The following is a 25,808-nucleotide window of genomic DNA, read 5'->3' as shown; positions in this document are numbered from 1 at the left end:
AGGAGTAAGTCCAGAGAACTTACTTTTGAGTAGACATTAAGTAGGCCTTAATTTTTTGATGTTTACATTAAGTTCAGAATTCATTTTAAAATTACATCATTTTTTAAAAGAGAAATTCACTGTTGCTGAAACTCAAAAAAAGAAATACAAACACTTTAAAATATAAAAAATGTTTTAAAATTAAAAATCAATAAATCATCAATCTTTATCCACTCTGTTTCATGTTTAACCCAGAAGAACTTTGTGTGTAACCACCCAACTATTTGCAAGCCACTTTTGAAGACAAACCATTCCAAGACAGTTAACAGAAATGTAGAAACAATTCAGTAGTCACATAATTAATTAGTGGAACAGCAGCACAATAACCGCCAGCATCAGATCACTCTGGCCAATCATCCTTAGGGCCCACTTAAACACTGAAGTGAGGAAGCCAGTTGAAGTTCTCAAGAGAGGGCATTCCAAAGATGTGGGAGGCGAGCCTGAAAAGGGTGCCTGGCCATGTAGAGAGCTCTGAGGCAGCAATTCACTCCCCCACTCCAGTAAAGTCCTGGGGATGGAGGACCATAAACAGATATTGAGGTCTGGCAATTCTGATCAAACAGTGGATGGTCTTGGGACCTGGGTTTGAATTGCCCCTTCTCCATATGTGGACTCCTGGGAGGTATTTTTAGAAAGCCATTATATTTCAGCCAATTTCCTCAATGTAAAATCTAAATGATAGCCGCCTACCCCACTGGTTGCTGTGAGGGCTAACAAAAGGGAATGAAAGTTATTTTGCATATAAAAACCATTCAAAAAATAAAATAAAAATAAATCAGGTTTTAGATCATGCAGCACTCACCCCTCTCCGCTTCTTTCTTGCTTGTACATGAAAGATCCTTGTGGGGGATGGCGAACTGAGAAACAACATCAACAGATCTGGTGAGAAGCATTTGTGGCTTTAGCACTTTTTGACTAGACTACGATTCCATGCATTGTATTGGGCTGCCCTTAAATACTGCTTAGAACAGGGTAGTCCAACCCGCAGCCTTTTTTGTTAATGAAGGCGTATACATCTGTTTGTGTATTAAATTTGTTTAATAGTTAAATATATTGTGTATTTAATTACATATATTTAATTAAATGTATTAATTGTGTATATTCAGTAATATGAAATATACTACATAACTTTAAATTACAATATGGAAATTTAATTCAGTGTGGGGCCCGCAAGTTGTTTGTCAAAGTACTCTTGCGGCCCACTTGGTATGAAAAGATGCACAGCCCTGACTTGGAAGCTGCTGCTAGGCCATGAGAGTTGATTTGGTGGTCCAGAATTTGAATGGAGTGTGGCCCTAAATCAGCTTGCATGAGGATATATCTTCCGCTCAATGGTAGGAAAATTAGGAATCTCACACAAGCTGAAATGAAAAAACTTGGTACTCCCATCTGAGTTCAGAAGTCAATACTCGCCATTTGCCCCTGAACGGGAAATGAAAGACACTCATGCAAATAAGTTTCCCATCAGTGCCAAGTGTTATAAGGAAAAAAATCCTATAACACGAGGAAAGCAAAATCTATGAACAGCTCTGTGTTAGAGTGTTTCTGAAGCTGCCTCTAGTGGCTTCCCTCTACCAGCTTCCTTCCTGGATCATTCAGTGGTACCAGACCTCCTGCCTCCAAATGATGCAGTTCCATTCATTTGGCATCCTCACCATGGAAGCGTCCCCTTACCTGCTGCATTCTTCCTCCTCCTCTTTTCCCACCACAATGGGTGCATGATCCAAGCCTGTGTCCGACAAGTGCTGGCCCTCCTCCTCCCAGCAGCGTCTCTTCATACTGAGGCACCTGAACAGTGGACAAACATCCTTCTCCTTACTCTGCCCGGAGCAGGCAGGAGGACACGGGCCACCACTTCCCTTTCCCTCCTCCAAGGGGCACAGGGAGGTGCTAAGATCTCCCCTCTTCAAGACATAGAGAAATGGGCTCTTCTTTGTCCCCCACTCAGAGATTCCGCCTCTCCTGCCTTCCCTTCCTTTTCTCAGCACATCTTTAACCTTCCTGTATGGTAAGTGAAAGCGCTCCCTCCCAGGGGTGAGAGATTACTGGCTTGCTCTTGCCTTCCCCCCTCTCCTCTTGCTGGTGGAAATCCGGGGGGGGGGGATCTTCCTGTAGAAGAGCAGCCTGTGTGAATTGCCTCTCCATCCCTCCCTGGCCTCCACTGATTGGTCTCAGCTGCAGTTTAAAGGATCAGTGACCATCCTGGCAACAGAAAACCGTGGGAAAGAGGCGAGACTGATAAAGCCCTGAGTTGTTTCAGGAAAAGAAGGAAAGAAAGAAATGGGGTTGGGGTGAGGGTGGAAGAGAGAGACCTGGCACATCATGGTTCTGCAACTCTGCTGGACTGGAGGCTGAATAATTTTTTAAAAAGATTTTTCAAGGCTCTTGGCTGCAGGAGAACACTTTCTTCAAAGGACTATTGACCAGGATCAGTTAGAGAGCACAAACCGAAGGCCCCAAGGTGGTGGAGCTATTAGGGCCTAAGGGGAGAGATTACTTTGCTAACCACACCGAAGGATCTCAGGGCCAGCACAACAACCATAAACTACAAAGCACCAAGAATGGAAATAAACCCTGCACAATCTTAAACATGTACCCCAGGATCCTCAGCAGCATTTCAAAGGACTCTGGGATGCACCTTTCAGCTAGGGGCATAGGAAGCTGGCTTATACTGAGTCAGACCCACTGGTCCAGCAGTGTTGTCTACACTGACTGGCAGCAGCCCGCCAGGTGTTTCCTCCCAGCCCAGCCTGCAGATGCTAAGGGACCTTTTGCATGCAAGGCAGGGCTGTACCACCCTCCAGGGGGGAAGCAGTTTGGCAACTAACTGCAGCTGAAACTGAAACGCTGAAGAGCCAGTGACAGTCAAAATAGACAATACAGTACTGAACTAAATGAACCAGTGGTCTGGCTCAGTACAAAACAGCTTCTGTTGTTACTCTTTCATTTTTGCCTTTGGTAAAGAAACATGGCAGGCAGTATTTTGTTTCAAAAATTTGATTCTCTAGAGGCAGCAGTGGAACAACAGGATAAGGTGTGTGTCCACCACAGGAAACAAAACTTCTCTCCAAAAGCACTTCCTGCTTCCTTAAAAACCATTACCTGTCTCTAGCTGGGCACTAACGAAAACTCATTCCCCGAGAAATATGGTGCACGTTATATGATTGATCCCATTATCATGGCACATTTTCCTTGTTCTGGACAGAAATAGAATTGCTCTCCACTGCCAGCAGCCCTCCCCATACAGCCTTTCTGCGCTTTCTCTGAACTTTTTTCATGTCAGCTCAATTACAGCGCAATTGGTTACATGTTGTCTCTAGGATTACTCTGTGTTATGAGTGCAGCAGAGACCGCAAAGTGACTTAACTCCTTTATAATCAAATCCACATTCCTGCCTGCCAGAGCTCCCAGCCTGCAGTGTGGTCAGAAGCCCTCTATGTGCCAAGCAACCCCGCTCCTGGATTAGCTCGTATTTGTAATGATATGAAACAGATACTGCTCTGAGTTTACTCACACTTCAATTGCAATGGAGACCACAGAGGAGAATGAATGAGAATTATTAATGGCCTGATAAGGAGGTGCCCAGTTAAATTAAATATGCTGTCAATAGGATTAAATGAGAGGAAAGAGACAGAGATGTTCTAGTAGATGAAGCACACTTTCTACATCATAGGAGCCAACTTCTAGGGGCTGTGGGGGCTTCAGCCCCCTCAATAAAATATTTGAGGGGGCTGGGTCCCCATAAAGTTGCTGTGCATTGCCATTTAAATGGTGTGTGTGGTACCTCTGTTTGACATTTTCCCCTTGATTGGGCCAAGATGCTAAAGGTTCTGAAAGCTGAGTCATATGAGGAACAGTTGAGGTAGTTGGGTATGTTTAGCCCAGAAAAGAGAAAACTGATATGAGATATAATGCTGTTGTTGTTGTTTAGTCGTGTCCGACTCTTCGTGACCCCATGGACCAGAGCACGCCAGGCACTCCTGTCTTCCACTGCCTCCTGCAGTTTGGTCAGACTCATGTTGGTAGCTTGGAGAACACTGTCCAACCATCTTGTCCTCTGTCATCCCCTTCTCCTTGTGCCCTCCATCTTTCCCAACATCAGGGTCTATTCCAGGGAGTCTTCTCTTCTCATGAGGTGGCCAAAGTACTGGAGCCTCAGGATCTGTCCTTCCAGTGAGCACTCAGGGCTGATTTCCTTCAGAATGGATAGGTTTGATCTTCTTGCAGTCCATGGGACTCTCAAGAGTCTCCTCCAGCACCATAATTCAAAAGCATCAATTCTTTGGCGATCAGCGTTCTTTATGGTCCAGCTCTCACTTCCATACATCACTACTGGGTATATAATATATATAATAAGGTAAAGGTAAAGGTACCCCTGCCTGTACGGGCCAGTCGTGTCCGACTCTGGGGTTGCGCGCCCATCTCGCTTAAGAGGCCGGGGGCCAGCGCTGTCCGGAGACACTTCCGGGTCACGTGGCCAGCGTGACGAAGCTGCTCTGGCGAGCCAGCACCAGCGCAGCACATGGAAACACCGTTTACCTTCCCGCTAGTAAGCGGTCCCTATTTATCTACTTGCACCCGGGGGTGCTTTCGAACTGCTAGGTTGGCAGGCGCTGGGACCGAGCAACGGGAGCGCACCCCACCGCGGGGATTCAAACCACCGACCTGACGTTCGGCAAGTCCTAGGCGCTGAGGTTTTACCCACAGCGCCACCCGTGTCCCTTATACTTATACTTATTATATTAATATATATAATAGCCATCTTCAAATATCTGAAGGGCTGCTGCATAGAAAACAGTTTTCCATTTGCCCCACAGCTTTTCCCTGAGAATACATTCTTTACCTCTGAATTGGAACAAACAGCAATCTGTGAAAATCTGATTGGCATTTGCTCAGATTCAGCAGTAAAACACCGGTTTACCTGGGGAAAGCAGCAGAAGCGGGAAGGGTGGGGGGAACTGCTGGGGCCGGGACCTGAAAAGCCCAGACCAGAGCCTAGAAACATGGCACAAAAGTGGGGATGAGCCCCTGCATGCAAACACACACACACACACACACACACACACACACACACTGTCCTGACAGGAAGCCTCCCTTCATTTCCTGTCCTTATCTCTAGCTCTTTTCATTTTCTCATGAAAGTTTAAGGACAGGAATAACACTTAAATCCGTTTAAGTGTTATTTACCAAACGGCACCAGATCCTTCTGCCTCTCTTTCTGGTGGTTCAGCAGCACCCTCTTGTGGTACCTGTTTGGATTTTCTAATTCAGGTCTGCTAGCTGACAGCGCGGGTGGCGCTGTGGTCTAAACCACAGAGCCTAGGGCTTGCTGATTAGAAGGTCGGCGGTTCGAATCCCCACAACAGGGTGAGTTCCCGTTGCTTGGTCCCTGCTCCTGCTAACCTAGCAGTTCGAAAGCATGTCAAAGTGCAAGTAGATAAATAGGTACCGCTCTGGTGGGAAGGTAAATGGCGTTTGCGTGCACTGCTCTGGTTTGCCAGAAGCGGCTTAGTCATGCTGGCCACATGACCTGGAAGCTGTACGCTGGCTCCCTTGGCCAATAAAGTGAGATGAGTGCCGCAATCCCAGAGTCATCTGCGACTGGACCTAACAGTCAGGGGTCCCTTTACCTTTAGCTGACATATGCAGGTAATGCACATCTTATGCAGGGGTTACATTCCAGGTATGGTATGCATATGTAAAAACATGTATATTTGGACCACCTGCTTGGGAGGAGGCTGTTCCATGCATTTGCAACTACATTTGGGCCAGAATACAATATGCTGCCTTAAACCCTTGAGAGTCATTCAACCATCAGCTGGGAGGCTGACTTCCACTGCCAGTTTCAGGAATAGGAGAGTCCTCAGGCAAGAGGCCTCAGGAAAGAACACAGAGCTGGCAAGCTGAGAATTCGTTCCAACTGCATCTGATCTTTTTGGCTGTTTTATGTAGACTGAAAAAGATGGATCTGCTGGGACAGCCCTGGCCCCTTTGCTAATCTCAGCAAAAGCCTGACCTCACCCCTGTAGGGCTGCTTTGGGCAAATGCCAAATGGAGGATTCCAGTGGTGCCCTGGGCAGGTGCTGCAGACTCTGAGCTTTCATTTTAAAAGAAAGAGTGTTGTCCCCGAAGAAGGCATCTGAATAAATCACTACAGTGGTACCTCGGGTTAAGAACTTAATTCGTTCTGGAGGTCCGTTCTTAACCTGAAGCTGTTCTTAACCTGAGGTACCACTTTAGCTAATGGGGTCTCCTGCTGCCGCCGCACCACCGCTGCACGATTTCTGTTCTCATCCTGAAGCAAAGTTCTTAACCCAAGGTTCTATTTCTGGGTTAGCGGAGTCTGTAACCTGAAGCGTCTGTAACCTGAAGTGTCTGTAACCCGAGGTACCACTGTAATGGATGTAGAATTATTGTGGGTTTATACAGTCCAATAGTCCTGCCTTGAAGGGAAATAAAGCATTAACTTTTGATGGCTTTAAACTGCCTTCTTTTTTTAAGTTCCACAGTTTTCATGTTAATTATTCACTACCTGGGTTTTAATTTTTTAATATTTGCATGCCCAGAGTACTTTGGGCATTTCTGTAAAAAGAAGAGTCCTTAAATCATACATTTTGTACCAATAAAGCAACAAATTTAATGTTAGCAGTGTATTGAAAAGAAGAGGTTGAGTCCCCTCTTGAGCTTTAAACAGAATATCAGATGGCAGGGGCACCCACAGGAGGCTCTCCAGTGAAGGATTTGAAGCATGGGTCACCAACGTGGTGCCCACCAGCGCACATTCACCTGCATAGGTCTTCCCTGGTGCCCACAGCTATCATCACCCTCACCTCTCCCTGCTGAAATTAGGCTCAAAATAAGCCTTTTGTTCCAAGGCATTTTTCCAAGCCAAATTGCAGTGCGGCAGGAGACAAGTACAGGAAGGCCTACCAGTGGGGGGCGGCCCATGAGGGCAAATGAGGCACTGCCCCACTAACCTCAGTCTTTCCTCTGCCAGAGGCCACCTGGCCTGTCTTCTCACTTGCAACCTGTCTAGAGGGTGGCAGCGCCTGTTGGCTTCCTTCTCATTCTCAGCTTTGCTCCTTGCAGGGAGGTAGATGGGGACAAAGTTAGACTGTCCGTGTGGATACGTTTCCTTGCTTTGGAAAAGGAGGTCTTTCCTTGCAGTCTCATGTTGTAAAGCCTTTTCTGATGCTCCCATGGCAAAGGCATGGATCATGTCATCTATAAATACTGGGCACTGTCACAGGAATGTGATGCCTGGCAGAGGCTTCCAGTGATCTTGCAAGAGATGCAAGCCAAGGCTGCCCTTGCCTTCCTGGTGCTGTGCCATCTTTCATCCTGCAGAGTTCCCACCATCTGCCAGTCTCCTTCAGATTCTCTTTCCCCAAAGCAGCACAGCCAGGCCTCTTTTTCTTCCTCCTGGAAGTCAGTTTCCTTGCTTCACAATACTGGAACAACCTGTGGAGAACTGTGGTTCTCAGGCATCTACCTTCAGCAAACCCCTTGCATCCTGCCCAACATTTCATAGGCAAAATGTTTCCCCTAATACAAGCATTTTTGTAAATATTGTTTGAAGAACTGCATCACAAAATTCATATGTGAATCTTGAAGAACAGTTGTATTTTGGTTCTCATACGGTTTTGGGAAGTGAAATTTTGATATATTGATTAAATGCACATTGAATGCGATTTCTCCTCCATCTCTAGTTAGTTAGATGGAGGGTTAGTCCTTGGGCAAAAAAGTCTGGCCACCCTTGTTGTAGTATTTATTTCCAGCTATTTTGGGGTCTTAATGGAGAGTGGTCTTTCCTTAGAGCATTGGTGGCCAAACTTTTTTCAAAGAGGGCCGGATTTGATGAAGTGAAGGGCCGTGAGGGCCGACCAAAGGGCCAAAGTTAACCTTTTTTAATGATTTTACCCCAGGAAATAAACTGCCACAGGGGCCAGATTAAATTGACCGGTGGGCCAGATTAGAGCATATCCAGAGTGCAGAGGGGATGGATCATGGTAGCTAGGCTGTCTTTCAGGGCAGCGTGTCTTCCTTCGCTGGTCTTCTCTCTGAAGATTATGAGGAGGAACCTTGGGGTGAGTTTTGCTGGGATACTGCCCCTGAAAGCCATTGTCTTCAGATAGCAGAGCAGAGACAACGGCCTCTGAATCTTGAGTGTATGACAAAGCGTGCCTCTTATCAAACGTTTCAGTAGCTGGAAAGGCAATGGTGCCAGATGCTCCTTCTCAGAAATATGGGTGTGCAATCTGAGTGGGCCTTCTAAATTTAACAGGCCTAAAAATAGGCAGAGCTTGGGTGGGATTCAAATATGCACATTGGATGGGAGGAAGCCTGAGGCAGTGGGGTTTTTTAGCCCAGGGCGGAACCCAAATGCAGAACTGGCAATGAGGAAAAGGTGGCATTTGTGCTCACGTTGGCTTTGAATACACTTCTCAAATGGTGGGCCAAAAACCACCCGTAACACTCCCACAGCCTACGGGGGCTCCTCACTCCTCTGCCCCCCCCCCCCCCCGTGGCCATGCAATAGTTTTCCAGTTGGATGGGTGCCAGCACCAGCAATTCCCTGGATGCCAAGTGAAGGTGGCCGGGAGACAGAGATGCTGGCGAGGGGCGGGGGGGGGAAGAGGTCCTCCTCCTCCTTCTCTTCCTTTGAGGGAAAGAGGCCAAAGGAAGTAATAAGGAAATTTGAAAGCAAGGGAAAAGGTTTTTTAAAAAATAATACTGTAATAAATTGGGAATGAGACTGGAGAACTGCTTCTGTTAAACTACCTATTGCAGGGGTGGAGAACATTTTTTTGCCCAAGGGCCACATTCCTTCTGAGGGCCGCATGCCAGTGCTGGGTGGGGCCAGAGGCAAAAGCTAGCAAAACAAGAAATGTACATTTTACGTTTGTACAGCAGACTAGTTCCGACACACATTCACACACACTGCTCTGTCCTTCATCCTGGCAAGCAAGAGTCATGATCAGAGTTCAAGGCAGCCAAAAACAACCAAGGAGGGAGTAAAGCAAGACCAGTAAGGAGGGTGGGCAAGGGAAAGGGGTGTGGCTTGGGCAGAGTCCAAGGGCCAGACAGAGATGCATTTCCACCCCACTTCACGGCCAAGGTTCCCCACCCTGGTCTACAGTGTACCAATAACCCAATACTAATGCCCAATAACCCTCCAATGGCAAGATGTGGTGGATATTCTCCAGTAAATGGTATGATAACTTGCTTTTGATTCACAAGAAAGGGAAAATTAGTACTATGCTAGAGGGGGTGTTGCTGTCACCTAGTTCCCTGTCACTCTTCCAAGTTTCTAGTCCTTATGTTCAAGAGCACTTCAGCTTGCTATCAACATACCAATGATGAGTTCACAAACAGGAGGGGGAACGAATGGTAACATAGACAGAATTTATTACAGATAACACACCCAGAAGGACAGACAGTCATTGATTGCATTGTATCATTCCTAAGCAAAGCCGCCAGCAGACACAGAAGCACGACCTTTCGCAGCCTCTGCCTGCTTCCACTGTGGCAAATGGGCAGTCAAGCAGGGAACGGCTCCCCAGATATTGCCCCGTGTTAACAGTACAGCCCATGAGCACAGCAGGGAAAATGCAACACTGGTTAAAAACGGAAGATGCCACATTATTCAATAGACCTCTGGAGCCCTGCTGAAAAAACCAGGGGGTAAGTGGTGGAAAGCTTCCAGACACACTTGGAATGGGAAGGTTCCAGATTGTGTATTTATCACATTTATAGCCTGCTTTTCCTCTAAGGATGGTGTATGGGCATAGGGGTGTTAGGTTAGGCTGATTGAGACTGACTTTTCAGTCTCTAACAGTGACCAGCAAGGCTCAGTGGGGATTTGGACCTGCGTTGTCATAGTCCATGTTCCAGCACCATCCACTGCAGCACACTGACTCAGGAACACAGCTTTCATTTACTGTCTTTTCTCAAAGCACTGAGAAATAAAAAGAAAACACAGATCATCCTGTGCTTGCTCTCTCTCCTTTTTGCTTGGGGTGGGGGTGGGGAATGCTCAGACATGGAGCATTAAAGCACAGGCCTCTGTCTGGAAAGAGCGAGGCAAAATGTAAGTGTGCATAAGCTGCTAGAGGTGAAGCAGATGCAGATTTTAGGTTGGGGCAGGCATGGGGCATTCACAAAAGCCACATTTGATGAGCAAATTGGAAGAATGAAGCAAACTTGCATTCATATGTGTGTTTTGCATAATTATTTAGCTTCTGTTGGCCATGAGAGATTGGGGAAACATAGGAAGCTGCCTTATACTGAGTCATAACATTGGACCATCTAGTCCAGTACTGTCTACTCTGACTGGCAGAAGCTCTCCAGGATTTCAGGCAGATGTCTCTCAGATGCCAGAGATTGAACCTGCGACCCTCCATGTGTAAGGTGGATGCTCTAAACACTGAGCTGTGGCCCTTCCTGATAAGAGTTCTTCCTGGAAAGAGTTTTATGGAGCGTTTTTTTTCTGTTGGCAGGCATCCTTCTCAGTCAATCTCTTTGAGGGACCCTTGGACAATCCATTTGTGATGGGCCCCATTGGTCATCACTGCCTTTGACCGTTTTTAGGGTGCTCAATGTGGGTTGGGCACATTGTTGGGGGTAGTCTCAGGAGGTCACCCCATGGTCAGCCTCACCACCCAACCAATGCTGGCTCTCCGAGGCTTCTGATTCCAGATAAATTCCATCAAGGAATTGCACACATGCTTTTGTGCTCATCCTTGCAAACATAAGAGCTAGAAATTGCTGTTTTTCTTTCAAAACTAGTGTTGAAAGCTGGGAATTTCACAAGGCTTAAATTGGCACCATTAGCAAATTCTGCACAATGCAACTGTTGAAGCGTGTAATCAAACACAGCCCCCTTGCGGCAGCCCGCAAGAAAAAACAGTACATATCATGAATATTCAAGAGCAAAAGGTGACAATCAACCTTGAAGCATTGTGAGTGGATGGCAGGGCAGAAGCAAAAGTCTACCAGCAGATACTGACAGCAATGGTGTGATGGGCACACAAGGTTATGGTGAGGCAGAGGGAAGAGCATTTCTGTAAAGTGCAATGTGTACAGGTAGGTGTAAGGAAGCCTTCTCCCAAACAGCCTACCCCAAACAAGACACCTGCCATCCCAACCCTTTTGGTTCTAGTCCTCATGGAAGGTGTTCTAAACTTTTCATCTCTCCATAGAGATGTTGCTCTCAGTGTATCAAAGGCTGGCCTAGCCCAGTCCCGCTCTTTTCTGCTACTTGCTATTCTCATTTTGTTTCGCCTGTGCCAAGCGCCTGGATTTCTGAGCCACCCCGTAAGGGACGTGGGCTGCGATGGTACCCATCTCCTTTGCCCCTTCCACATGGAACATTTGGTCATCAAAGAAGATGTGCGGGCGAATCTTCTCCAGCAAGGGTCCCTTGGGGGCGCCGGCTAGGAAGAGGGCTTCGTCTGTTTCCAGCCCCCAGCTCCGGAGAGTCTTTAGGGCACGGGCTCCAGAACTGGCCGCGCTGCGTGCCGTGACGAGGTATGTGCGGATGGGGCACTCCAGGCGCAGCCCCTTGGAGTAGAACTTCTTCTGGAGCTTCCCAAGAGCTTCCAAGAAACATTTCAGTGGCCCCTGGAGAGGTGAACAGACAAGGTCAACCAGAACTTCCTTCCCCATTCTCCATACAGTTGGAAAATAAACCTCTCTGGCTACCCACACAGAGTCTGCAATTGTTGCAAGGGGCTGTTGCCATAATACTTCTGTGAAAGAATAATGATGAGTCCCCATTTTGTATTTGTTCTTTTTTTGTATAGAATGGCTGCTTTCTGTAAGACCAGAGGCTGGTAAACATGTCATTCTCCAGATATTGTGGGGCTCCCAACCCCGCAAGAAGCAGAGCCAATGGCCAGGTATGATGGGAGTCTGAGTACAGCTCCATCTGAAGGGCCAATGGCTAATTTAAAGATTAGACACTGGGTTATTTGGAGGATGTTCCTTCACAGGCAAAACTAAAATACAGTGGTACCTCGGGTTAAGAACTTAATTCGTTCTTCTCCTGAAACTGTTCTTAACCTGAAGTACCACTTTAGCTAACGGGGCCGCCCACTGCTGCTGCGCCACTGCCACACGATTTCTGTTCTCATCCTAAAGCAAAGTTCTTAATCTGAGGTACTATTTCTGGGTTAGCGGAGTCTGTAACCTGAAGTGTCTGTAACCAGAGGTACCACTGTACAAGCACAAGGAGAGTGGCAAAGGAATCCTAATGACTCTGGGAACCTGGAACTACTTAGTAAAACAACCCTCCTGCCCTTCTCATTGGCGAAGAGGTTGGGATGGGGAGCTGGAGTGGTGTATGTAATAAGTAAAGCAAACAGAGGAAGAGTTGAGAGGTAGAAACCAGAAAAAGTCAGGGTGAAGAGTGCTGCAGAGAGCCTGGGCTCCATGGAGAGAAGAAACAAGAAGATGCACAGCCTGTGAAGAAGGATGAGCTGAAAGAAGCTGCTCTATGGCAGGAATGGGAAAACTTTGGCCCTCTGGATGTTGCTGAGCTACAACTCCCATCAGCAAGTGTGACCATTGGCCAAGGATGATGGGAGTTGTAAAAGGCGAAAGATTTATACGATCTGAAGAGAAACCAGAGTATGGATGATTGGAGTTGTAGCTCAGCAACATCCAGAGGGCCAAAGGTTGCCCACACTGGCTCTATTGCTAAGTACTGGCTAAAGTAGGGAGACAGTCTAAGCAAGGTTTGAATGATGCAGTTTCCCCCCATATAATGTTCATAGCCTAATTGCTCTTATGGTTGAAAGATTAAACTGTTTTAAAAACAGTTACAAATCAACTAAAAATAAATTCACCTCCTCTTCCTCCTCATTGTGGTTTGCACAAAAAAACAAAAACAAAACACTGCCAAAGAAGCAAGCAAATAGGGAATCAAACAACCTGCCTGGCTCCTGAGCTCAGCCAGCTTGTGGCCATCTCAACATTTCCTGATAATGCATTTCTGGGTATTCTCAGTCATACCTGAGCCAGAGGCTTGTTCTCATAAGTCTTCTCATGCTCAAAGAACTTGTCAAGGCCATGAGCCTTCACAATCTGCTCAGACTCGTCTGAAAACAGCACGGCGTCTCCATCGAAGGCTACACGCAGCTGGTTCTCTGAAACCTGCACGTCCCTGTTGGAGCTGAAGATGGTGGCTGCAGCAATTCCTTGGGGAAAGAAGAAGAAAAGGATCTAGCGGCACTTTCTAGAAGCTCAGCCTCCTGGTGGCTCGTACTTCAATTTCTGCTTTTAAAAAAATATGTAAAGATCTGTAAAACCCAAAATGCTATATGAGTTATATTGGAGCAAACGAAACAATATCCTCAATGTGGTGTATATGTCAGAGTGTGTGATGAATGTTAGGCGTGAGGACCTGTCAAATGGACTGTGGTCAGGCAGAGTTCTCTCCAGTCTTATCTGAAGAGAATAGCTCAGTTGGTAATCTCAGGGTTGTGGGTTCGAGCCCCACTAGGGCAAAAGACTCCTGCATTGCAGGGGGTTGGATGAAATGACCCTTATGGTCCCTTCCATCTCTACAATTCTATGATTCTGTCAAGGAAGCAAAGCAACCCAGCACCATCCTCAAAAGGAAGTAGCCCTAACCTCAACCGTTTCTTCTAGGCAACTTGATTCTGCATGTAGTAAACAAGCTCTTGCTTCCCAGGTATCCATCCCACAAATTCATCTCATACCACAGGCGGTCACCCTACCTACTACTATCATAATGAGGAAAGCCTCATAAACCTATTGTGAGCCCTCCCAGGATCATGCAGTCTGCTAGGGGAAACAGAGTTCAAAGAGCCCACATGACTGCGCGTGCAAAACTAGAGTACCTGGGGTTTCTGGGATGGAGGGAGGAGAGTCACAACAGAAAAAATAGTTTAGGTTTTAACCCACATGTGCCAACAGACCACACACTCGCACACACGGGTGACTTCCTACTCCCTTTCCAACAGCAGGCGAAGGACAACAAACACCTTCACTCACCCTCTTCTATGGCTTCACTCACTTTCTCACAGTCAGATGACAGGTACAGGTTGGTGTGGTAGGCCTTCAGGTAGCAAATGGGGCTGTTCCCACCTGTCATGCAAAACCTCTCGATGAACAGGTCTGGAAGAGAGAGCAAGAAGAAGAAAACATTGAGGGGAGGAAGAGAGAGGCCTTGGGAAGCGCAATCCACCAGCGGATGTAGCACCTGCACTGGTTCCTTGGTTGCCTTTTGACGCCAAAGTTTTGTTGAGCTGTTTGTCAGGAAATCCAGTTGGCATCTTTCAAAGGCAGCACTCTGGTGTACTTAATTACCTAATTTACTTCCCAAAGCTTGCCCAGCTTTGGGAAGGCAGTGTGAGGGCTGTGAGGGTGCATCAAATGTTGCTGAGGGCCACCAAAAAAGGCCTGAAGGGCTGCATGTGTCCCTTGGGCTGTGAATTGGACCACCCCATTCTAACACCATCACTGAGATACATTTACCAGGGTTCTTTATGGGATGGGGACTCAAGACAGTTAGACTGGTATAGAAGCAAGACAACTTGGTAGTTTGCAAATAGGTGACAAGTTACCCATCAATTGGTTCGGTGCTTCTGGTCAAGGGAGGTGGCTTCCAGTTACTCACTGTAATGGTTGATGCTGTTGATCAAGCGGACTCCCACCTGAGCGTGGTTGTTAGTCATGAGGACGATGTCGAAGAGCTCTTCGCTCTCTGGGTAGAGCACCCGCAGCTGCATGTTAACAGCTTCCAGTGCCTAGAAAGTCAAAGATGGCAGAGCAGTCTGGCCAAGAACACAACCGGACTTCCTTAAATAAAACAATAAACAGGTGGGGGAAGGAGGCCCCAAACCATCAGTACAGTACTTACTGTCAGGTGAACAGCTCATCTTTCAGATACTTTACATCCTTTTTAATCAAAAGCATACAAAAGAAAAGCAGGGGAAGCCCTGACTGTGCACCTGAAGCTGCCTTATATGGTTTGGTTCTTCTATCTACCTCAATATTGATTCTGACTGGCAGTGGTTCTCCAAAGGCAGAGAGAAAGTCTCTTTTCCTGCTCACCTGCCACCTGATCCTTTCAGGTCAATGCTGGGAACTGACCCTGGGACTTTCTGTAATGCAAACCATGGGCTCTCTGACTGAGGTCCCTCCCTAAAGCACTGTTAAGCAGATCCCATTTCTCAAAGCAAAGAGAAGTTTCAGGGGTTCCAGTGCTTGCTGGGTTTCAGTACCCTTTGGAATGGGGGTCACAAGAAGGATATTGGTGTTTAGTAGTATTTGCACATAGATGGTAGGATGGCATTAAAAACCCCAACAGACTCTCCAGTGCCCAGAGTCTTACATTAGACCTTCAGGGAGACACCCAGCACAAGGATATTGTAGCATTGCAACAGACCATGACCCACATTTCATTGGATCAATCATAAAACCTCCGCCTGGGCTAATTTACTGATAAGTGACAGCCAGCACTTGCTTCATCCCCTTATCTTGAGCCCAGATTCTGATGTTTCCATCTGGAGGTGAACAAAATCATCAGAAAAGGAAAAGACCTTGACGAAGGGGAAGGCTGCTCCAGGCAGAAAGGGCTCATTCTCGTGATCCAGCTGGAATTTCACATAGGCCTCCACACCCTGCTCATTGTAAATCTTCTGCTCCTCTTCCATACGGAAGAGGGCTCGCGATGACACAGCAATCGTGATGGCATTTTGGGGCTTTGGCTGCATGAGAGAAAGAGAAAGAGATGGTAGTGCCCCATGAAAGACAACAGGGCTATCCACGGCCATATTGCCTATGGCACCCAAAGGGAGATTCTAAACACCAGGTGCTCCTGTTGAGGACAAATATCAAGCGATGATGGCCATCAGCTTCATATTCAACTTGTCAACATCCCAGAGCATCTGACTAGCCACTGCTGGATGCAGAATGGACTTCAGTTCGATCCATTAAGGCCATTCTGATGGAATTTGATGTCATAAAATTGTACATACTTTATATTATTCTAATTCAGCTTTACCCAGCCTGGTAACCTCCAAATGTCTGGGACTATACTTCCCATGGTCCCACTGGCTGGGTCTAATGGGAGTTGCAGCTCTAAATATCTGGAGGGCACCAGGTAGGGGAAGCCTGATTTAATTCAATAATATAGCATACTGGTTGTCATAGAATCATAGAGTTGGAAGGGACTATGAGGGTCATGTAGTCCAACCCCCTGCAATGTAGGAATCTTTTTGCCATGTAGAGGAAAGACACTGCCTGCATATTTTTCAGTAGCAATATAATCAAGAGCTTCAGGTCATACCCACACCTTCTACTTCAAGCTAGGACCCACTCAGCTACAACTTTCAGAGATGACCTTGGCCAGTCACAGTCTCTCTGTCTAACCTACTTCACAGGGTTGTTGTAAGGGTCAAATGGGGAAGTGGAGAGCCATGTACACTACCTTGAGCACCTCGGAGGAAAGGTGAGATATAAATGTAATAATTGGTGATACCCCCACCACCCAACATCATAATTTCCCAGAGGCATCCACATATATAAATTAGCACATGCAAATTTTATGCAAATTTTGTGGTTGAAAGCCAACCACAAAAATGAGGGCAGCAGCCCTGACATGGAGAAAAAATGGGGGGCTTGAAATATAAACTAAAATCCTTCCTGGGGGCATTATAAAGATATGAACAACATAAAAAGTAATGGAACAGTGTTTACAAAATATAATAATGTATAACACTTTATCATTATCTCGTGCTAAATGAATAAAAACATATCAAGTTACTTTTGTAAAAACAATAGGGAAGATAACTTAAAATGCATTAATAAAAATAAAAAAGAAAACCAAATGTAAAACAAGACTCCTGGGGGGGGGAGCTGCCAAAAACCTCAATTAGCAAAATTTCAAGTGAAACCATTATTATCTGAAAACCATTATTATTATTACAATTTATTACCCTCCTTTCACCCCCAGGTCCCATTAAAACACAACATTACTATTAAAACACAATGATACACAATATTAAGAACAGTTTAAAACAACTTAAAATGTATACAGATATGTATAAATAACCAGCATAGAAGAACAAGAAGAAAGCAAACTATATAACCAAGTACCTAACAATGGCCCTGCAGGCAGGAATTTTTCCCAGCCCCACCAACCCCATCTAACTCCCACTGACTGATAACTGGAGGAAGAGTCTGTACATCATACTAGAGATATGGCTTGTCTCCCATGGATGAGCAGAATTAACTCATCCCAGGAGTCACACTCTCTGTTCTGGGAAAGAGACCAAAGACAGCACAGGAAGTGGAAGTCAAGAGCTACAATCTCCCCCCCCCCCCTGAGAATAATTGGCACTTTGGGTCAAAAAGTTTGAACTGGACACTCCTGGGAGAGATAATATGTGCAACACTGCAAATTAGCATTTTCTTTGGCAGGATCCTGCAATTTTATGAGGCTGGTCTCTGCCCTTTGAAATAGCAGCATGATGGCTTTATTTATTCACTGGATTCCACTTCCTATAAAACATCTCAAAGTGCTTTAATAATAAAAAGCATATATAAACAATTTCCTAGTTTAAACAGTTCTAAATGCAATATAGATGCAGACTGTAGTAAAAAAAAAAATCCACCGCAATGACCTGCTGAAAAAGGAAAGCCTTAACTAGGCAACAAAATGACGACAGAGGCGAATGCTTCTGCTACTGAATGGCTGCTGACTGGGCAGCTCTTGAAGGCAGACTGACAGAGCAGCCCTTAAGTTGGCAGTCCTGTTTGTTGGGAGATCCTGTCTGGTGTGCAAGTGCTAATGTGGACAGGCAAGAAGGACTTTTAAACCAGCCATGTGCAACCCATTTCTTACCCCCCACCTGCTCTTCTGCAAGCTTAATTCAGACCCCGTTCGGCACCTGAGGTCAAAGACCTTGGGAAATCTGTGTAAAAGTAGAAACACCTTCCTAAGACCACCTCTCCACATTTCAAAAATGCTAAATATGAGGCATTATTGGGCCATTGGTTGTTCAAGATAGTCAGCTATTAACTAGTTATTAACATCCCTTCTAACAATAATTCTCAATAATGTGGGAGCCATGAGTTACTAATTAGCTAAAATATTATTTTAATAGCTCTTCAGGGGTTGCAGGGCGATTAAGTTTTACGATCCTCATATGAGGCCTTCATCTTCCTGCTCAGCTCCTGTTTGCACTGACTCAGCTTCTCCAGCGCTGAACACCTTCTCGCCTGAAGCATGCTCACATTTTCTTGGATGCCAGGATTCAACATCCACCGGACGGACTACGCTGACACCGTTTCCCCCAGTCCCCTTCTCTGTTCTCCTGCATGTGGCAGCCATTTTGTGTTATGCTGCACCCCCACGGCAGCCATCTTGTTACTGACACCCATAGCAGTTTCTCAAAATCCCAGATTTTGCCCCCAAGTTGACAATTTGTACCACAGAGTATTCCCAGTGCCAGGAAATAAATGTTTTTAGTTGTAATTGCTGTTGTTGTTTTTAATGCCTTAACTGTTTGGGGGGGGGGAGTGCTTTGTTTTCAAACTGTGTATCAGCTTGCTGCCCCTAGCTCCTTGGAAAGGAAGGGTGGGATACAAATTCAAGGAATAAAATTAAATAATAAAAAATAATAATGGCTTCCTGCTGCAGTGCCCTTTTCTGGAGTGCCTCACAGCCCTGCCCACCTGTCAAAATGACCTTGGGTGCTGGGACAGGTTAGTATCCAGCCTAGCCACCAAATCCTGTTTCTTATCCCTGCCGTAGGCATAACTCCCCTGACCTCTCCTTGCTACTACAGATGGTTTTAGCATTGCTCTAGTTTTTAGCCCTCTGGTTTTTTCCCCTTTTAATTATTTGATTTTCTTGTTTGTGTCTGTTTTATTTTTGTTTGAGGCTGGCTTGAGAGCTCTTTCAAAAAATAATTATAATTTGGTTTAGTTGTCTCTGGCTGACAAATTAGCCTGTTAGTTGGCAGAGCTGAAAAATAACTGATCTTGCTTTGTGTCTGTTGCTGGGATGACCCCACCCCAGTGCACCATTTGCCTTTGAGGTCCTGTTTTTGAGCCTTGACTTTATAAAAGTGACTCAACAGAAGTTTATAAAATTTGACATAGCATGGGAAAAGTGGACAGAAACAAAGTTTTTCTCCCTCTCTCAAAACACTAGTTCTCGTGAAAATTACAATCAATGTAATTTCTGATTGTTTGTAGAGGGGATGTCCTCCTTCTCCATGCCAAAATGCAAACCCTTAAAAGAGATGTTTCTTTCTGATTCTGGGTCTCTCTTGCCTCCTTGCGAAGGGAGGGAACTCTGTTGCAACAGAAAGATAAAGATCTGCCTTGCTTTCACTGCATCCTGCCTCCATCCATTCATCTCTGACCAATCATAGAATTAGGGGCCTTGGTCCCTTGGGGAGTTAGGCAGCAAAAGCCAACCACCCGTATTTTCTATATCAATAGTAACGTACAGGCTCTCCATCTACATTCCCATTTTTCCTTTTGTAATAACAGGCATTTCACTAGTTAAGAAAACCATGCAAGTCTTATTTCTGCATTAATCTCTCTTTGTCAGGCTCTCTCTTATTACGGCAGACAAACCTCAGGACCTGTGACCCAGGGCACGTGTGACCTTCAGCAACCTTCAGCTCTTGCAAGGATGCAGGAGAAGGCAATACTTCCGAGCAAGCCCCATTTATCCTAGCAACAGCCAAGGTTGCACAAGGTCAGGGAAATGCCAATGAGATGTCTGGATCTAGAAAGCAGCCCCTGGCTGACAGGGAGGAGAGGGAAGGGGCTGGTTGCATAAATGCAAACAGAACCTGGCAGATTGAAATTGGGGTGGAGAGAAAAATGAGGTCAGCTCTCTTCCAGACCATCCTCTTCCTCACTCTCTTGACTGGGGTGGAGGATTAAGTTTAGTAGAAAGATTAATGGAACAGAGAAGGGAGCAATTTGGTTACATTTGCTGGGTTTCTGATCCGAGCCTGGCATCCCAAAAGAGATCAGAACACCATTGCATTGTACTAGGAGACAAGGAGGCAGAGTTACCATCAAGGAATGCAAGTTATTTCACAGCTGAAAGCTGCCAGGCAGCCAGAATGGAAGTGCTAGATCAGAGAAATGGTGCTCTATTAATCCTATTAACTCCAGGAGCCTCCAGGAATATAGAGTGCAGAAATAGAGATAGTCAAGTGAGAAATTTGCCCCTGTGAGTAAAAAACAAAGGCATGGAAGTGGGGGGGGGGGGGGAGGCCTCCAGCCAGAAAACCTTGTGTCAGGTGCATAGGGATTGTGGAGGTCAAACCCAGACTGTATTTTGCAGGAGGGATGGAAGAACATACCAGTAATGTTTGGACAGCTGAAGTGCTCCATTGCCCTAGCGCAAGTGTGGGCAACCTTTGGCTCTCCAGATGTTACTGAACTACAACTCCCATCACCCCTAGCCACTGGCCACGCTTGCTGGGGCTGATGGAATTGTAGTTGAGCAATAATTGGAGGGTCAGAGGTTGCCCACAGCTGCCCTAGGGCAACAAAGGATTTTTTCCATAAAAAGAGAAGACCTCGTATTTTTCAGCTGCTCCAGGTGGAATTTACAAGAGGATGTGATTTCAAGTTGTAAGAATTTTTTAAAAGACCGTTTAAAAAGAAAGTGAATTTTCGCAATTAGGAAAGGGACAGGGGAAATGCACTGGAAAGTATAAGGTGAAGCAATGGTTAACAGGAAGGAGTATAAATACCCTGAAAGCAGTTCAATAAGGACTGGATAATAGTCTGACCTCCATGTAAGCTTACAGCTCATTTACACTTACCTTTTGAACCACAGGTTCAGTTAGTGCTTTCCCACTCTGTGTCCAAGCACTTTGTTTTGTTACTTTCCTCAGGAAAACCCACATTTTAACACTGAAATGGAACAAACAGCAATCCGGGTTTTCTGCAGATTGCCTTTTGTTCCAAGAGCAGGTGTTTATGGGGAAAGTGCTGGGTGTGGGGAGGGGGGAGCATACACTCCAAGATTTCTCCAGTGAAAATAGGGACATCTTATTCCATAATCATAATAATTTTATTATCTAGTCCCTGCCCATCTAACAGGGCTGCCCCAGCCACTCTGGGTGGCTTCCAACATATAAAAATAATAATTAAACATTAAACTTTTTTTTTAAAAAAAAACTTCCCTATACAGGGCTGCCTTCAGATGTCTTCTAAAGGTTGTACAGTTACCACTTATCTCCTTGGCTGAGGGTCGCATAACTCCATACCATCCCACATTTCTCCAATGAAAATAGGGATGTCCTAAGGAAACCGCAGTTTGATCTGCAGAAATCAACAGAAGAAGCTTTTTAATATAGGGTTGCCATATTTCAAAAAGTGAAAATCTGGACACAAAAGTTGTTGAGCTCTTTTTTGGGGGAGGCACTTCCATATGCCCGGGTTTTCCTGGACATTTTTGCCGATTTTCAGAAATTCAGCCCAGATACTATTTTCGACGGACAAATCCTGGATATGTCCGGAAATTCCAATTGTATGGCAGCCCTATTTAATACACAAAGACAAAATATTATCGCCCACTAATTAGTGTCAAAAGTGATCATGGGAGAGCAATGAATTTGAGGCAAATTGAACTGGGGGTGATCAGGAAAACTGGGTAAGATATTAATTTTGGGACCAAACTGAGTAAAAATGACTTCATCTCGAAATGATTTGGCAGCCGTGAATGGGGTAGTGGTGAATGAAATGATTCTGAATAGGATCTACGGGGAAATTAATGGGGGATAAATTAATTGAAGAGGAACTGACCTGGGGTGAGTTGGTCTGTGAAAATTAATTTAAGAATTTATCTGGGGTGAGTTGGATGAGAAATTAGCTGCCTGGCCTTCTATGGCATTTAAATTTGCATCAGTTAGATAAAGGCATCAGTTTGCATGAATTAGCATAAGCACATTTTATGCACATTTTTTCCAATGGCCCTACACTCCATATATTTTACCTATCAAGAAAGGACCACACTTTGGACCTGAGCTGGATGGTGCTGTGACTTCCTCCCTCCGTCCCTGTGGCCAGCTTTCAGGCTAGCCTGGGGCCCTTGGGTGGGGGGCTGTTTTTCAGCAGTCCAATCTCAGCATTGCTGAAGTGGAGCCAGTCCGCGAGCCACAAGGGCCAGCCAGCTGGCAAAGGCCACCAGCATTTGGGCCGGGAACCGAGAGGGGGAAGGGAAGGAACCTGCCTCACCAGAAGCTTAAAAATCTGCAGAGATGTGGAATTAAAAAAAACTGCAAGGGAGTGCCCCAAACAAGTAGCAGGTACAGGGCAAAACTAGATGTGAAAAAACCCACAAACAACCCCCTGTTTGAAAGGCCACCATAAAAGGTTGTGGAGGTTCAAATCTGGTCAGAGCAGTGCAGGAGGGGAAGCATTTCTCTTGCAGGTGGGAGTTGACTGGAGCAGTGCCCCCACCTCCTTTTGATCAGAAATTAAGACCCTACCCATTCACTGTTCTGTCATGGTTTTCATTTGGCCATGGGTTCAGATAAAAACTAATGTATTTCTGCCAACAGTTGCTAGCACTGAGCCTTTCAAGCCTGATTCAAAAAGAAACTGTCTTTCCTAGCCTGGCGCCCTCTAGATATTTTGAACTATAGCTCCCATCAACCCCAGTCTGCACAGCCTTATGATGCTGGGACTCATGGACAGCGACTGCCCTCCCATGTGGAAAGATGAGGCAGTCGCCTCAGGAGGCAGAACAGCAAAACGGCCCAGCCCAACCCTGCTCAGGGGAGTTGTAATCCAAAGCATTTGGTGGGTACTAGATTGGAGTCCCATTGTGTTTCACAGCTCTTTCTCCCACTAGCTGTTCACATCAGCACAGCTTCATTAATGTGAGATTCATATCTGTTTGTGTATACACCAAGGTCTTTACCCAATGCCAAGGTGCTCACACCTTGGCTAGAGGTGAATTAAGAGTGGCTTAAGTACTCCAAGCATGGCATCAAGCAGTAGTCTTGTATAACAAAGTCCAGGATACATGTGCATTTTTTATAACATCGTGTGTGCACAGTAAACAGGGATGCGAACACTACCCTGGACAGGAGACATGGGACCACAGAGAAGCAAATGATGAGCAGAAAATCTATGCAGGCTGTTGCAGACATATGTGGGCCAGATTTTACTCTCTCTCCCTGCAAGAGCTTTGCAGCCTGTTAAAGTATGTGTGAAGTAACTAAATGGACAGCTAATACAGCATTTTCCACCTGCCTAATGCCAAACAGTCAGATGGCTGGAGTGGTGACATTGTGAACTTTGGAGATGGACAGGTGTGAGTGATGGCTCTGCCCATGGCTTGTGAAGCACTCCAGCACAATTCATATCCATTTCAGTAAGGTTTATATAGGTGGCCTTGGCAGGTCCTCGCCCAGGTTAGTCTGTCAGGTGATGCCAGTTGGACTGGCTGTCTCCAGCAGTCATGTTAGAAAGAAACGCTGATACTCAGGCTACCCTGAGGCATTTGGCACTCTCCTGCAGTAAACAGAAGGACCAGCCTCAGATAGTGATGATCCACCACATCATCCAGAAATAATACTTTGGAGTAGCAGTTTTTAAGCCTGCTGTTAGAAAAAAGTAGATGTGGTACCATGAGACATGGTGTGTGTGTGTGTGTGTGTGTGTGTGTGCGCGCGCACACACACAGACACATCCACCTGCTGGGCATATGAACTGGCAAAGGGTTCTTAACGGATGGAATGTGTGTCTTAGCCCGCAAGGTTTTGACCTTGGTCCCCAGAAGGAAGAGGGCAACTCTGTTTTCATGGCTACATCTACTCCTTACTCCCTTCTCCTGCTTTATCTCTGCAGTTGTCATGGGCCTCTTCCATGCAAGCGAGAACAGCATCTTCCAGGAAAAATAACATTCTTTGCTGAATGCCCGTTATCTCGATGATGCTGTACAACATGTGCCTTTGATCCATATAAAGGTACCTTATACTGAGTTGGATCATCAGTCCATTCCAGTTGGCATTGGATTGTATTTAATTGTATTTATATGTTTTCTTCTTGTTGTGACCTCACTTTGAGGTGCTTCATAGGAACCAATTCAAAACTGAAATGAATAACCATCATAGATTGAGTATAGACCTGTCTGCTCTGTCTAAGATTAGACCCCTCGAGTCTAAGGCACCCTTCCCCAACCTGGTCCCCTCCAGATGCTTCCGATTACAACTCCCAGCTGCTGATCCAGGCTGGTGGGAGTTGAGCGAGGGCAACTTTCCCAGGCCTCTGCAATCCTTTAACAGGACATGCTGCAGGCTGGGCCTACAAAATCTGCGTTCCACCTTTGAGCTGGGCTCCCCCTTCCTTGTGGCCACAGCAGGTGGGCCTCCCTCCACCATACATCGCCTATTTTTATTTAATTTATTACATTTATTTATTACATCCCACCTCTTTCTCCAAGAAACTCAAGGTGGCATACATGGTTTCCCCTTCTCCATTTTTATTCTTACAACAACCCTGTGAGGTTGGTTAGGTCGAGAAACAGTGAATGGCCAAAAGCTTCATGACTGTGTGGGATTTGAACCCTGGTCTCCCAGCCTTCCAACACTCCACAGTTGGAGGTAGCCAAGCAGGGAGATTCAACAGGTTCCCTCAGCTGACTTTTCCTATTCCCGAGGATGGGTTTTCTCTCTTTCTCCTTGCACCCGGCCAGTGTGTCATATTCTTTACAAACATGCAAGTAAACAAGCCACCCTGCCAGGCGGGCCCCCTGCTGACCCTTCCTCCCGCCCAAGGAAAGAAGAAATCTCTTACTGATTTGGGTTTCTTTTTGGGGGAAAGGTTTTCATAAAACGCCCGGGCATCTTCCCATCCCTCCTGCTTCGGCTGCCCTCCGCCGTTGGCTGCTTTGCTGCCGGAGTCTGGGGGCGCTCCTCTGCTCTCTGGGGGCCCAGCTCTTGCCGGGTCCATCTTCCCTCCTCTCTGCCCTTCCAGGGGAGCAGGGTGGCAATGGAAACGAGCAGCTTGTTTTCCTCTTGTCACAGGACTGCCTGCCCGCCCGCGATCAAGAGCCGGTAGCCCTTTGGATGCAGCTCAGCAAACGAGGATGAATCAGGCAGCAGCAAAGTCGCTGTGTGTGTGTGTGTGTGTGTGTGTGTGTGTGTGTGTGTGTGTGTGCGGCGGCGGCGACGACGGGGGGGGGGTGCAGGCACGTGTGCACAGATTGCCGTGTGTGCCCGTCCCTCAGAGAAAGCTCTTTATAAGGGATCCCATGAACCTCCTGGGCGTCCCTCGTTGCCAGATCAAGTGGCCGAGTCACTTAACCTCCTCAGGGCAGGAACTGCTGCAGCTACAGTACTGGCAAGCTGTTCCTGGTCCTGTTGCAGGCAGGGAAATGTCCTCCCCCCCCCCCCGGCAATCTGGAGTGTTTCACTGCAAATCAACATGCAATCGCAGTTAAAAGGAGCTGGGCACTGCAAATAGTATATTCCTGAGAGAAAGAGAGAGACTTCTCTAAAAGCTCCGTTCATGTTTTAAGCATTAGAGCAGGCGAATAGAACTAGTTAGCCTATATAGAACTAGGCTGGAGAAAGAGGGTTTCCTCCCTTTTATAATGCTAGAAAGCTCCAGGATGATCCAGTGAAGGTTGAGGGAGTCAAGGCTGACCAGAAGCAGCTTTTCTTCACACATCAGCACACAGCTTGCACTGTGGAACTCCCTGCCACAAGGTGCAGTGATGGCCACCAACTCGAATAGCTTTGAAAAGG

At 46.2% G+C, this 25,808-nt stretch overlaps 2 protein-coding genes across 4 annotated transcripts in view; both read right to left on the bottom strand.

Annotated features, from left to right (window-relative positions):
* The window catches only part of HEYL (hes related family bHLH transcription factor with YRPW motif like), a 128,668-nt gene that overhangs the window by 6,242 nt on the left and 96,618 nt on the right, over positions 1-25,808 (bottom strand). Inside the window, exons 2-3 of one of the 2 annotated variants that reach the window (XM_082229542.1) lie at positions 1,714-4,016; positions 842-896 (exon numbers count right to left, since the gene is read on the bottom strand). In XM_082229542.1, coding sequence (XP_082085668.1) covers positions 842-896; positions 1,714-1,817 — 159 coding nt within the window. In that variant the 5' untranslated portion in view covers positions 1,818-4,016. Of the gene's footprint in view, positions 1-841; positions 897-1,713; positions 4,739-25,808 lie in introns of those variants that run through there. The other variant, XM_082229541.1, reaches the window with a different exon arrangement.
* On the bottom strand, positions 9,431-25,381 carry NT5C1A (5'-nucleotidase, cytosolic IA). 2 transcript variants are annotated; one of them, XM_082233375.1, is made up of 6 exons: positions 24,856-25,381; positions 15,609-15,776; positions 14,684-14,813; positions 14,059-14,181; positions 13,054-13,238; positions 9,431-11,661 (listed from the first exon to the last, which is right to left on the bottom strand). In XM_082233375.1, the coding sequence occupies exons 1-6, from the start codon at positions 25,009-25,011 to the stop codon at positions 11,296-11,298; spliced, it is 1,128 nt and encodes a 375-aa protein (XP_082089501.1). In that variant the 5' UTR covers positions 25,012-25,381; the 3' UTR covers positions 9,431-11,295. The 2 variants fall into 2 exon arrangements, with proteins under 2 accessions (XP_082089501.1, XP_082089502.1); XM_082233376.1 differs by lacking the exon at positions 24,856-25,381 and adding an exon at positions 18,307-18,781.

The sequence above is a fragment of the Podarcis vaucheri genome (genome assembly GCF_965113315.1).
Source record: "Podarcis vaucheri genome assembly, chromosome: 7".
NCBI lineage: Eukaryota > Metazoa > Chordata > Lepidosauria > Squamata > Lacertidae > Podarcis > Podarcis vaucheri.
This window is presented reverse-complemented; position numbering and strand designations above follow the sequence as displayed.

What these genes read in the sequence shown, in the direction of transcription:
- NT5C1A (XM_082233375.1), bottom strand. Translation starts at nt 25,011, where the DNA reads ATGGACCCGGCAAGAGCTGGGCCCCCAGAGAGCAGAGGAGCGCCCCCA. An exon ending in GAGTGAAGCCATAGAAGAGG is followed by an intron (nt 13,239 to 14,058) that starts GTGAGTGAAGGT and finishes TCTTTCCCCAAG; the next exon opens with GAATTGCTGCAGCCACCATC. An exon ending in AGAACAAGCCTCTGGCTCAG is followed by an intron (nt 11,662 to 13,053) that starts GTATGACTGAGA and finishes TCACCTCTCCAG; the next exon opens with GGGCCACTGAAATGTTTCTT.